At 41.5% G+C, this 14439-nt stretch overlaps 1 protein-coding gene across 1 annotated transcript in view; it reads left to right on the forward strand.

Moving 5' to 3' along the window:
- The first annotated feature begins 476 nt into the window (after positions 1 to 476).
- dner (delta/notch-like EGF repeat containing) overlaps positions 477 to 14439 on the forward strand; it is a 41191-nt gene continuing 27228 nt past the window's right edge. Inside the window, exons 1-2 of the mRNA XM_078793005.1 lie at positions 477 to 639; positions 728 to 1064. Coding sequence (XP_078649131.1) covers positions 569 to 639; positions 728 to 1064 — 408 coding nt within the window. The 5' untranslated portion in view covers positions 477 to 568. The remainder of the gene's footprint in view (positions 640 to 727; positions 1065 to 14439) is intronic.

Below are 14439 nucleotides of genomic sequence, written 5' to 3' on the forward strand. Positions count from 1 at the left end.
CACGACTATAGTCACATTTATACTCTTTTTATTTACAACATATTGCGCAACTGCAGGGTCTTGAGACACATGCTAACTCGCAAACTAGAGAGCTAGCGACCTAAACGGTAGCCTTCAAGTTATTTCCTTTAAACTTAAATAGCCAAAAACTTACCACTTCCACACGGGTAGGGAGGATAACTATTAACAGTTATTTCATCTTTAACATGAACATTAATCAAACGTAATAATTTTTTCTGGGTACATGATACCATACAGCATCCGTATCCGTATCAAACTTGCACGGGCCGCGCTAACATTAACCTTTCATATCAAGGCGGGGGCCTCAAACTAGTGTCCTGCGGGCCACATTTGGCCCGCGGGCCGCATGTTTGAGACCCCTGCTCTAAATTGACTCAGAGCTTTGCTGGGGCCATAAACACCCGCATAGAGTGTTGATGCCCGGAGATACAGTAAGAATAATTTATTAAAACTCGCTAGTGTATATTTTTATATCTTTATTGCTTTCCACCTCCAATCAGATCTTACACTTGATGTCATCTCTGTTACTTTGCGTGCCGTGGAAGCGATGCCAAGGAGAGAGGGAGTGTGTATGGAGGGGGCGGAGTATGTGCGTGTCGTCACTGTGACTCAGACATGGTGAAGAACAGAACACACACACACACACACACACACCCTCTCCCTCTGTTTCCCCCCTCTGCATCCATCTCAGCCAGTCTGCTTTCAGTGCCGCCTGCCTGAGATCCTGCTTCCACCTTACAAACCCACAAGAGAAGAAGAAGAAGAGCATCAGGATGTGTCTGAGCTCAACACTTCCCTTCCTTCTCCCTTTGCTCCTGAGCTGCAGCGTCAGGGCCGTACCCGCCCTGTTCCAGCTGGCCCCGGACACCCCGGCACCGGCGGAGCCCACGCCGACCCAGGCCGCACCCGGGCCGGACCCCTGCCAGGGACGACCCTGCCTCAATGACGGGCTGTGCCAAGCTCTTCCCTCAACGGACACACCAGAGGACACTTGGGAGTACGCCTGCACGTGCGGTCAGGGCTTCACTGGACGCAACTGTGAGGTGAGTCTCTGATGTCATCACTTGGTAAACATCTCCATCTTCAGCGTGAATGTTTTAGAAAAAAATGTGTATTTTGAGATTAATAAAAAACTGTGTTTTATTTGTTTTTACTTTTAACTCAAAAGTAATCAAGCCTGGCTTTTTAGAGTTATGTTTCCACTTACTTTACACCCTATGCAGTTCAAAAACTTCCATAAACAGACATAAATCTGCTTTATGTAAATCCATTGTCCTATTTTAGGTTTTAATTGTTGCGATACAGCCTTGCTGCGTCCTGCGTGTATTCTATCATTTTTTTTATGTGTACCGTAGAAGGGTTAGCTTCATAGCAAAGGAGCGTGTACCATCACCGAGACACGGAGGCAAGGGCTGCGTTGCTGTGGCAACAAGAGGAGAGAGCGGCCGCACACACGCAAGTGTAGGTGTGTGTGTCTATAAACAGCTTGTATTGTATAGCTGGCCTGGAACTCTTCTCATGAACCACGCATGCTGGTAAAGTTAAGAGAAATGATGTTAAAGCCGAGGGGACGGTTTCAGGGAGTGGCACATTGCATCCATTCATTCATTCATTTTCTGGGGTTGCGGGGTTGCTGGAGCCTATCCCAGCTGTCTTCGGGCGAGAGGCGGGGTACACCATGGACTGGTGGCCAGCCAATCACAGGGCACATATACGTAGACAAACAACCATTCACACTCACATTCATATCTATGGACAATTTGGAGTCGCTAATTAACCTAGCATGTTTTTGGAATGCGAGAGGAAACCGGAGTACCCGGAGAAAACCCACGCATGCACGGGGAGAACATGCAAACTCCACAAAGCAATTTCCGAGGGCGGGATTGAACTCGGGTCTCTGAGCTGTGAGGTCTGTGCGCTAACCACTTGAACACCGTGCAGCCCCCATTGGATCTAAACATTCATTCATTCATTTTCTACCACTTTTTCCTCACAAGGGTCGTGGGGAGTGCTGGAGCCTATCCCAGCTGTCTTGGGGCGAGAGGCGGGGTACACCCTGTACTGGTGGCCAGCCAATCACAGGGCACATATAGACAAACAACCATTCACACTCACATTCATACCTATGGACAATTTGGAGTCGCTAATTAACCTAGCATGTTTTTGGAATGTGGGAGGAAACCGGAGTACCCGGAGAAATCCCACGCACAACATGCAAACTCCACAAAGCAATTGCTGAGGTTGGGATTGAACTCGGGTCTCCTAGCTGTGAGGTCTACTCACCAACCACTCGTCCGCTGTGCAGCCCCCATTGGATCAAAACAATGGGAAAAAAATACATATCCATTTAGTGCAGTTTTACTTTTCCTGTTCAGGATGAAATGGAAGCTGGAGCCTACCACAGTTGACTTTGGGTGCGAGGTCACCGGTCAACTGTCATTGGTCGATTGCGAATGAGGCGGCAAATCAAGACACCACCAAGGAGCCATATAGATCGTCACCTTTGAACCTTTGAACACATTCAAGGATATAACGATCCGATAAAACACATCCTGTAGTTCTCCAAATTGTATTATTCCCAAATGCTGCGTTTACGACAATGGGACTTTTGCCGCTCCTAAGCAGCAGTGAGCTCTATGGTCAGCTGCCTTTATGAGTCATGCTGGGGCCGGAGAGAGCATCCACGAGCAGCACGGAGAGGATAAAACGAGTATGCTGCAGCATGACGGAAAGGAGGCTGCAAGGTGACTGGGTGAAGTTCACTTGAATCACCAACAGGTGGCAGCCATAAGCTCATTGCATTACCTTGTGCTTATGCATGCAACTTGTTTTTTTTTTTTGATTGGACACAGGGAAGTGTGGGCCTTTCTGTGTGCTGAACTGCAAAATGGAGCCAATGACAACTGTCTCCTCCATCGTCCTGGTTTCCTTTCTTAGAACGGAAGCAGCAGCTGCAGTTGGTACAAAGGCAAAGAACACATTATGATGGTGTCACTTCCTGAGCACATTTGCATTTATCCTTTTTATTAAAAGAATCGTTCATGAAAGCCATGAACAACATCAGTTTTCTTGCTCTTAGTCAACGGAGCTCACGGCCAACACAGACCTCAAGTTTCGCTCAAGGGGATCATTGATTTTTGCCTCTTGCTCTTTTTTTTCTCTCTCTCTCTCTCTCTCTCTGCTTATTCCTTCTCCATGGAAACTGGAGCAGCAGTCAATTGAGATTTGCTAAATGACCTGATTGGAAGAACACAGCGCTGCTTTGCACCCTCTGCCCTCTCTGCATGCTTCGGTCGGGGAGGAAGAGGAACATAACAATGAGATACTGTAAACTCTCACTTTACCAAACTAAGACGGGGAATACAATTCAAGCGTCTCAATTCATGAAAAATACGCTTCTGAAATATAAATGCCACACTTTTGATTTTGTTTAACTCATTCATTCATTTTCTACCGCTTTTCCTCACGAGGGTCGCGGGGGGATGCTGGAGCCTATCCCAGCTGTCTTCGTACACCCTGGACTGGTGTCCAGCCAATCACAGGGCACATATAGACAAACAACCATTCACACTCACATTCATACCTATGGACAATTTGGAGTCGCTAATTAACATGCAAACTCCACACAGAAATTATTGTGATTATGATTATTATTGTTTTTTATTTTTATTTTTATTTTTATTTTTATTTTTATTTTTATTTCTATTTTTATTTTTATTTTGATTTTTTCATTTATTTATGTATTTATTTATTTTTATTTCATTATTATTATGTGACTGTCCATGTTGGGATTCCTGCTTCATGCAAACTCCACACAGAGATGGCCGAGGGTGGAATTGAACCCTGGTCTCCTAGCTGTGAGGTCTGCACGCTAACCACTCGACCGCCGTGCCGCCCTTAACTCATTCAATCCCATCCATTTTGAATGAGATGGACCTTTGTTGATCAATCATCCGTCCATACATATACAACATAGGACAGGATGATTGGGTGATGAAGGAGGGGGGGGGGAAGGGGAACGACAAGAGGAAAGGGGAGGGAAAAACAAATGCAATTGCAAACTAAACTCCTAATAGTAAGGACCATAGTGTGGGACTGTTAAAAAAAAACCTTGACATACATTTGCACAAGTAAACACATTTTATTACACAAGAGCCACAGCTACCTGCAAGCAATTAGCAGCTTTGGTCCCCGTCATGGCCGCCTTGGGTTGGGGGGGGGGGGGGGGTATAGCGGCGAAGGCGTCGAATGATGTGAGATATGAGTGCGAATACGCATGTCCTGGCCTGTGGAAATTGCCCCCGTCAGGTGTCGAATCTTGGAGCTTGGTTCGCAGGGGGTGACTGCGATAAAACAGCAGTTGCCATGGAGACGTCGGTGGATGAGGCCAGACAGGAGAAACAAACATAGGTTGTCTTTTGGTAAAATCACAATTTGTGACAAGATCAATGAAGGGCCATTTTAGGTTTTCCAAAAAAAAAAAAAAAACGCATTTATTAAAAACAGAAAAATATAACAAAAATCAATCAATCAGTAATCAATAAATAAATATAATAATAATAATAAAACGGAAAATAATAAAAACTGAAGAAACCAGTTGGTGGGTAGACAAATTATTTTTTTCACATTAAAATGAACAAAGCATTATTAGAGCCCTGTAGACATGACAAAACACGACTATAGTCACATTTATACTCTTTTTATTTACAACATATTGCGCAACTGCAGGGTCTTGAGACACATGCTAACTCGCAAACTAGAGAGCTAGCGACCTAAACGGTAGCCTTCAAGTTATTTCCTTTCAACTTAAATAGCCAAAAACTTACCACTTCCACACGGATAGGGAGGATAACTATTAACAGTTATTTAACCTTTAACATGAACATTAATCAAACGTAATAATTTTTTCTGGGTACATGATACCATACAGCATCCATATCAAACTTGCGCGGGCCGCACTAACATAAAATTTTCATATCAAGGCGGGGGCCTCAAACTGGTGTCCTGCGTGCCACATTTGGCCCGCGGGCCGTGTCTTTGAGACCCCTGATCTAACACACATATTTTTAGTCAGTTTGGGTGAAGTTGGCATCTCAGTGAAAACGACCAATCCTGACAAGTCACTCTTGGAGTAAACAAGCTGTACCTTCATCCTAATTGTAACAATGTGTGTGTGAGAGAAGCACATACAGTCGAGCCTGAGCTGCGTCCAATTAAGTGAAGCTCCAAGCTCATCACAAGCCTGTGTTCTCTTTGAAAGTACTTGCTCGTTAGTGAGAGGAGAGAGGCTCCATCCGTTGAATGCTACAATGCATCACTCTGCGGGACCCATGTTTTGGTCTAATACCGTCGGGGCGCCTTTTCACTGTACCCCTTTTCTGCACCACAACACTCACTCAATTGTTAACGTGCACATTTGTCATATTGCAGGAAGAGAGTTCACTCTGTGCATCGGTTTCAGCTCTTTGGCTCATTCGGCATGAATACACAGTATCTTTGTTTTGTTTTGTATTATAGTCAGTTGAAGTAGTATTACATCCCTATCAGCTGTGTAGTCCATCAAAGGTGACTTACCCCCAACTTGGTCCCGGGAGCCCAGTTCTGGTCGGTTTCAGTAATGAGAAATGTAGTTCCGATTGTTGTGGTCACTTAAGTAAAGAGTCTGGCTTCTCAAAATAATACGCATATTTGAAAGAGTAATTAATACATTTACATGACAAAAATACAATATCGGCTGTCCATTCTTGTGTATTTGATAAAAATGGCTGCCGCCCTCGCAACTTGATCCGCTGTGGATCACATACGTAAACAAAACTGCTCATTACTCTTTTGAACGCCTATTGTTGTGGAGGTAAGTTACTGTTGATGGACTACATTGCTGATGGGGATGTCATACAGTTCCGTGTCAATAAATCTGAACTATCCCTTTAAAATCTTGTAGTTTTCGTCACCCTAATCTTGTCAAATTGTTCGTGAAAACTTGCAATTGTGGATATGGATGAAATTGTGTGTGTCTTTAAGGACATATGTTCCACGCATTAAATGTGATATGGACACACAAGTACTGTATGCTTAAATCAGGGATCAATCAATTTATTTAATTTATTAAATTATTAAATTTATTAAAAACAAAAAAAATTAAAAAACTTCGCTTTGGTTCCAATTTTCTATAAGAAAAGCTCTGATAAAACATTCCACTGTTCTCAAATATCTTACTTTTTATTTTTCTACACAAAATAAGATGAAAAATAAGTAAACAAATCAAGAATAAAGAAAATCAATCAATCAGTAATAAATTAATAAATATAATAATAATAATAAAACGGCAAATAATAAAAACTTAAGAAACCACATATAGTTGGTGGGTAGACAAATTATTTTTTTCAGATTAAAATGAACAAAGCATTATTAGAGCCCTGTAGACATGACAAAACACGACTATATTCACATTTATACTCTTTTTTTATTTACAACATATTGCGCAACTGCAGGGTCTTGAGACACATGCTAACTCGCAAACTTGAGAGCTAGCGACCTAAACGGTAGCCTTCAAGTTATTTCCTTTCAACTTAAATAGCCAAAAACTTACCACTTCCGCACAGATAGGGAGGATAACTATTAACAGTTATTTAACCTTTAACATGAACATTAATCAAACGTAATAATTTTTTCTGGGTACATGATACCATACAGCATCCATATCAAACTTGCGCGGGCCGCACTAACATTAAACTTTCATATCAAGGCGGGGGCCTCAAACTAGTGTCCTGCGGGCCACATTTGGCCCCCTGAGACCCCTGGCTTAAATGCTCTCCCTCATATAGCCAATTTTCTTGGAAAAGTGTTTCAAACATGTTAGATGGATTAGATTTTGGTGGATTCTGATCTCCCGGGTCCAGGTCCTTAAACAGTGTGTCAGTATCCGATGCATGGCTGCCTCCTGTTGGCTTCTTCTCAGATTCACAGCTTGTCTGCTAAGTTGATCCTACAATATGTTACTTAATGAAGCCAACTGGGAGTCAAGCCAGCACGCTGTGGGATGTATGCGTGCGCTGGTATGTGTCCCGAATATCTCTTTTGCTGCAGACGCTAAATGCCAGCCTAATCCGCCAAATCACTTCAGGAACAGCAGAACGGCTCCAGCAGAGAATGGAGTGGCGAGTTGTCTTCAGCCTCGGGGCCTTGCTGCAGACACAGCGATTAGCTCGTATTAACATCTGTGGTTGTCTGGGAAAAAGCCTCTTGGGGATTGTGTTGAAAATATACTTACGGAAAAAGATACTGGATGGAGTTTTGTTTAAAGCCACGTTAGCAACAGTTGGAGGATGACGTCGGTTGACGACATTAGAACACAAATGTTACCTTATCCAGTCTAACAATAATATAGTAGTCTATCCAGCCATCAGTTTTCTTTACCGCTATCCTCATAAGGGTTGCGAACATGCTGGAACCTACCCCAGCTGTCTTCGGGCGAGAGGCGGGGCACACCCTGGAGTGGTAGCCAGCCAATCACAGGGCACATATAGACAAACAACCATTCACACTCACATTCATACCTATGGATAATTTGGAGTCGCTAATTAACCTAGCATGTTTTTGGAATGTGGGAGGAAACCGGAGTACCCGGAAGAAAACCCACGCATGCACGGGGAGAACATGCAAACTCCACACAGAGATGGCCAAGGGTGGAATCGAACTCGGATCTCCTAGCTGTGGACAATTTGGAGTCGCCAATTAACCTAGCATGGTTTTGGAATGTGGGAGGAAACCAGAGTACCCGGAGAAAACCCACGCATGCACGGGGAAAAACATGCAAACTCCACACAGAGATGGGTGGAATTGAACTCGGATCTCCTAGCTGTGAGCCCTGCGTGCTAACCACTCATCCACCGTTCAGTAAACAGTAAAGAAAAATTGAGTAGTGGACAAATATTGGAGTATCTTTGTTCATGAAACAGCTAGCAGAGGAACAGTACACATAAGGAAGGTCTTAAGCTCCCCAGAAAACAACAAAAATCTTCCCATTTTTCTCCGAGTACTCCCAAAACAAATTGTCCATAGGTATGAATGTGAGTGTGAATGGTTGTTTGTCTATATGTGCCCTACCATTGGCATCAGGTGTACCACACCGCCCACCCAAACAATTAAACCCTGGTGACCTTTAAAAAATATATTCAACACCTCTTCAGGTTCAAACCTGCGATGAGAGCCATGATACCATGTCCGGTGTCATGATATAATATGAGGCCGGAGTTTGATAACTCTGCCCTCATTCCTCTTTTAGTATCTCCATGGCAACAGAGCGATGACGGCAAAAGATCATGAGATGGAGAGTACATAATGCCAAGCAGGAAGTGTCACAGTGACATAATGTTTAAAAAAAATAAAAATATTCGATCTACTTTTGACACACCAGCCTATCTTTCAGCAAGTTTGCCAAAGACGGTACAAAACTAAGTCTGACAAAGATAGAAAAGGATGTTTCACTCTGAGGCTAATTCCCAATGGCAGCAGGAGCAGCTTTACACTCATTTTTAGCAGGATGTCACAAAGTGACAGGTTTTTAAAACAAACATGTCACCTTTCTCACCTCTTTTTCCCATTAAATCACGGCAGCAGACATTTCCTTCCTCTTCTCATTATGAAAAATGTCCCATTTCTTCATGAAGAAAGCTGTCTGTTTAACTAATTGACTTTTTATTTATACGATATTTCCTCTGAAAGGGGAATGGCAGTTTGTAATACTGTTGAATTGAAATGCTAATCCAGAAAGACAGTAAATTGATGTCAAGTGTCATTCACATATTTTAAAGCCATGTTTGATAACTCATAAAAATGGGATTGGAAGTAAAGAAGCCAATGAATGTGACATAAACATTTGTTTACTCATTGCAGCGTTTGTATTCAAATTATACTCAATTGATCAGTAATTACTCTAAATGTATGTACCTTAGCCATTAGTTGATAAGTAACTACTCTAAATGTATGGGCCATAGTCATTAGTTCATCAGTAACCACTCTAAATGTATTTACCTTAGCCATTAGTTGCTCAGTAACTACTCTAAATGTATGGGCCATAGTCATTAGTTCATCAGTAACCACTCTAAATGTATGTACCATAGTCATTAGTTCATCAATAACCACTCTAAATGTATGTACCTTAGCCATTAGTTGCTCAGTAACTACTCTAAATGTATGGGCCATAGTCATTAGTTCATCAGTAACCACTCTAAATGTATGTACCTTAGCCATTAGTTGATCAGTAACTACTCTAAATGTATGGGCCATAGTCATTAGTTCATCAGTAACCACTCTAAATGTATGTGCCTTAGCCATTAGTTGATCAGTAACTACTCTAAATGTATGGGCCATAACCATTAGTTCATCAGTAACCATTCTAAATGTATGTACCTTAGCCATTAGTTGCTCAGTAACTACTCTAAATGTATGGGCCATAGTCATTAGTTCATCAGTAACCACTCTAAATGTATGTACCTTAGCCATTAGTTGATCAGTAACTACTCTAAATGTATGGGCCATAGCCATTAGTTCATCAGTAACCACTCTAAATGTATGTACCTTAGCCATTAGTTGCTCAGTAACTACTCTAAATGTATGGGCCATAGTCATTAGTTCATCAGTAACCACTCTAAATGTATGTACCTTAGCCATTAGTTGCTCAGTAACTACTCTAAATGTATGGGCCATAGTCATTAGTTCATCAATAACCACTCTAAATGTATGTACCTTAGCCATTAGTTGCTCAGTAACTACTCTAAATGTATGTGCCATAGTCATTAGTTCATCAGTAACCACTCTAAATGTATGTACCTTAGCCATTAGTTGATCAGTAACTACTCTAAATGTATGGCCCATAGTCATTAGTTCATCAGTAACCACTCTATATGTATGTACCGTAGCCATTAGTTGATCAGTAACTACTCTAAATGTATGTGCCATAGTCATTAGTTCATCAGTAACCACTCTAAATGTATGTACCTTAGCCATTAGTTGCTCAGTAACTACTCTAAATGTATGCCATAGTCATTAGTTCATCAGTAACCACTCTAAATGTACATATGTGCCTTAGCCATTAGTTGACCAGTAACCACTCTAAATGTATGGGCCATAGTCATTAGTTGATCAGTAACCACTTTAAATGTATGTACCTTAGCCATTAGTTGATCAGTAACTACTCTAAATGTATGGGCCATAGTCATTAGTTCATCAGTAACCACTCTAAATGTATGTACCTTAGCCATTAGTTGATCCGTAACTACTCTAAATGTATGTGCCATAGTCATTAGTTCATCAGTAACTACTCTAAAAGTATGTGCCATAGTCATTAGTTCATCAGTAACTACTCTAAAAGTATGTACCACAGTCATTAGTTCATCAGTAACCACTCAAGGTATGCGCCCTAGTCATTAGTTACTCAGTAACTACTCTAAATGCACGTGCCATAGTCATTAGTTGTCCAGTAACTACTCTAAATATATGTGCCACAGTCAATATTTTTATATTTTTTCCACAAAAAAAAGAAAAAAAAATTTGTCTCATATTACATTTGTGGGAAGTTATTACATTTACAGTTTTTCACTTTCCCACATATGTAATAATTTAATAATAATAAATAATAGTAATAATAAATTCAGTATTACGTTTGCAGTAGGCAAATTTTATTACGTTTGCGGGTATAACAAGCCTGTTGTGGAAAGTCATTCACCCAACACCTTCTATTTGAGTACATGTGGTGTACTATTACATCTCAGTGTGTATACCATGGATAAAACAGTCATATGCAGTACTGTATACTCCTTTTTAGCGTTAGACACCTCAAGCATGGAAGCTAATATTAAAAGTCCGGCCAAGTGAATAATAGGTGCAGGTACAGAGTAGATCCATCATTTAGACGGATGAGCTGCCACCGCGACGTGACAAGGCTGCGTATGGGAGATGTAGCGCCATGTTATTTATCTGCATCTGCGACAGGAGCATGTTCATAAAGGAGCCATGCAAGCCACGCTGTGGTATATAGGAAGATGGCCTCCGGGGGGGGAGATGGTGCCCTGAAGCCTTCAACCTTGCGTTTAGAGGAGGGGTATAAATAGTCTTGCAGAACCTCTTCTTTTTTTGTGGAAAGGGGGCTTTAGTATTCTCATTGCTTTTTTCATATTCTCATTATCTTTCATCAATTCCCTCGTGTCAACTTTTGAGGAATATTTGTTTGTTTGGACCTCGTTGGGGGAATTGAAGCCATCTCCAGATGCAACACGAGCTAAGAAGAAATAAGATAATAAATGAAGATATATTCATCGGATGAGCTCTCCAGCTATTTCATACCCCCAACCCCCCCGTGCCCGTAGTGAACAAAATGGATGGAGACACACATATTGCAAAACAATTGAAGTTGTATGACATCCCCATCAGTGTACTACAGCAAGGGTGACTTACCTCCCAGTTGGACCCATTAGTCCAGTTCTGGTTGGAGATCCGTGAATCCGAGGAATGTAGTTCCACTTAGTTGCGGCGGGGCATTTATATCGCATCACAAGTACACAAGTTCAAAGTACTTAAATAAATGAAGTTATGCATACTCAAAAGTTCTAATAACTTAATTATGTCAAGTTTATTTAACATGTTGTTGTCATTTTGAGTACTTTTAACTAATATGTTTTGATTAAATTGAACTATGGCTACATTAAGTAAGATTAACTTAAAAACATAGTTTACATCAGGGGTCTCAAACACGCGGCGCACGGGCCATATGTGGCCCGCAGGACACCAGTTTGAGGCCCCGCCTTGATATGAAAGTTTAATGTTAGTGCGGCCCGTGCAAGTTTTTATATGGATGCTGTATGGTATCATGTACCCAGAAAAAATTATTACGTTTGATTAATGTTCATGTTAAAGGTTAAATAACTGTTAATAGTCATCCTCCCTATCCGTGTGGAAGTGGTAAGTTTTTGGCTATTTAAGTTTAAAGGAAATAACTTGAAGGCTACCGTTTAGGTCGCTAGCTCTCTAGTTTGCGAGTTAGCATGTGTCTCAAGACCCTGCAGTTGCGCAATATGTTGTAAATAAAGAGTATAAATGTGACTATAGTCGTGTTTTGTCATGTCTACAGGGCTCTAATAATGCTTTGTTCATTTTAATCTGAAAAAAATAATTTGTCTACCCACCAACTATATGTGGTTTCTTAAGTTTTTATTATTTGCCGTTTTATTATTATTATATTTATTTATTTATTACTTCTTGATTTGTTTATTTATTTTTCATCTTATTTTGTGTAGAAAAAATAAAAAGTAAGATATTTGAGAACAGTGGAATGTTTTATCAGAGCTTTTATTGTAGAAAATTGGAACCAAAGCAACGTTTTTTAAATTAATAAATAAAGTTTGATATGGATGCTGTATGGTATCATGTACCCATAAAAAATTATTACGTTTGATTAATGTTCATGTTAAAAGTTAAATAACTGTTAATAGTTATCCTCCCTATCCGTGTGGAAGTGGTAAGTTTTTAGCTATTCAAGTTTAAAGGAAATAACTTGAAGGCTACCGTTTAGGTCGCTAGCTCTCCAGTTTGCGAGTTAGCATGCGTCTCAAGACCCTGCAGTTGCGCAATATGTTCTCCCGCTTTCATCCCTTATCTGTCCACTGATAAAACATCAGCGGTTATTCATGCTTCAAGGCAAGCTTCAAAGCCATCAAGGTGAACCGCCACGGTCTTCATGGAAGCAGATGTTTTCAAAGAGGAGCTGCTCCTTGAAGCCATCGGGCTTGGAGGCGATGGATTCGGAGCGAGAGAAGGCATGATGGATGCTTTGATGTGCAGAAATAGACATCCATGAAAGGCTTGCCGACAAAAACTCTTAGTGGCCACGCGGAACACAAGCGTCGCTCTGTGTTTGCTGCAGGAATATAAAGCAGATGGTCGCACATTCAGCATTGATTTGCCTTGATTTGGTGATTTGGAAGGCACCATCTTGGATTCAAATGAGTGGGCTTTTATTTTGTAGCAGCAAAACAGGTTGGATATTAGATGATCGGGCCGTACTGTACAGTAAATAAAGAGCTGGGAGGACGATTCCCAAGATGATTCACTTGCTGTTTATAAAGCACACAGTGTGAAGTTTGTGGTCTTATTACCTCCGCCAAGCAGGAACGCATGACTGCAGTTGATGTTTTTGCTCATTAAGTAGAAAACAAAACACAAATATGATATGGGTACACTATTTTTGTTTTTTTTAAACTTTACATAATTAACTTGGCTGCATGGTGTAGAGTGGTTAGCGCGCAGGCCACACAGCTAGATGACCCAAGTTCGATTCCCCGCTCGGGCATCTCTGTGTGGAGTTTGCACGTTCTTCCCGTGCATGTGTGGGTTTTCTCCGGGTACTCCGGTTTCCTCCCACATTCTAAAAATCGAAGCATCTGAAGACAACATTTATGTAAACATCTCGACAAATGAGAGCCTAATTATCCAATGCAAATGCTGACTGGTATGAGTTAGCATGTTAGCATGTTAGCCTGACAAATAGGAGATCAGGGGTTTGAACGTCTGTTAGAACGTCATAAAAATACATAAACATGAATTTGAACTGGTGTCAAAATAAGCTGGGTCCTGTTAAAAATGAAACAATGAACATGTTGCACAAAAGGAGGGCTGCATGGTGGTCTAGTGGTTTAGCGCGCAGACCTCACAGCTAGGAGACTCGAGTTCAATTCCACCTTCGTCCATCACTGTATGGAATTTGCATGTTCTCCCCGTGCATGCGTGGGTTTTCTCCGGGTACTCCGGTTTCCTCCCACATTCCAAAAACATGCTAGGTTAATTAGCGACTCCAAATTGTCCATAGGTATGAATGTTGACGTGAATTCTGGACATGTCCAAACCATCTCAGTCTGGCCTCTGTGACTTTATCTCCAAGGCCTCTAACATGTAATGTCCCTCTGATGTACTCCTTCCTGATCCTATCCATCCTGGTCACTCTCAGCGAGAACCTCAGCAAACTCATCTAAAAATAAATAAAAAATCATTTAAACGTTTAAGAAAAAAAACGGAATTTAGGAAAAAATAAAACAAGATTTGGGCTGCACAGCAGTCGAGTGGTTAGCGCACAGACCTCACAGCTAGGAGACCAGGGTTCAATTCCACCCTCGGCCATCTCTGTGTGGAGGGTACTCCGGTTTCCTCCCACATTCCAAAAACATGCTAGGTTAATTAGCGACTCCAAATTGTCCATAGGTATGAATGTGAGTGTGAATGGTTGTTTGTCTATATGTGCCCTGTGATTGGCTGGCCACCAGTCCAGGGTGTACCCCGCCTCTCGCCTGAAGACAGCTGGGATAGGCTCCAGCACCGGTGAGGTGTCTGGTTTTACCAGCCTTTATCTCAACCGCTTGGTTGATGGGT

This window comes from Doryrhamphus excisus, linkage group LG8, assembly GCF_037039965.1.
Source record: "Doryrhamphus excisus strain RoL-2023G ecotype Guam linkage group LG8, RoL_Dexc_Guam_v1.1, whole genome shotgun sequence".
NCBI classification, from domain to species: domain Eukaryota; kingdom Metazoa; phylum Chordata; class Actinopteri; order Syngnathiformes; family Syngnathidae; genus Doryrhamphus; species Doryrhamphus excisus.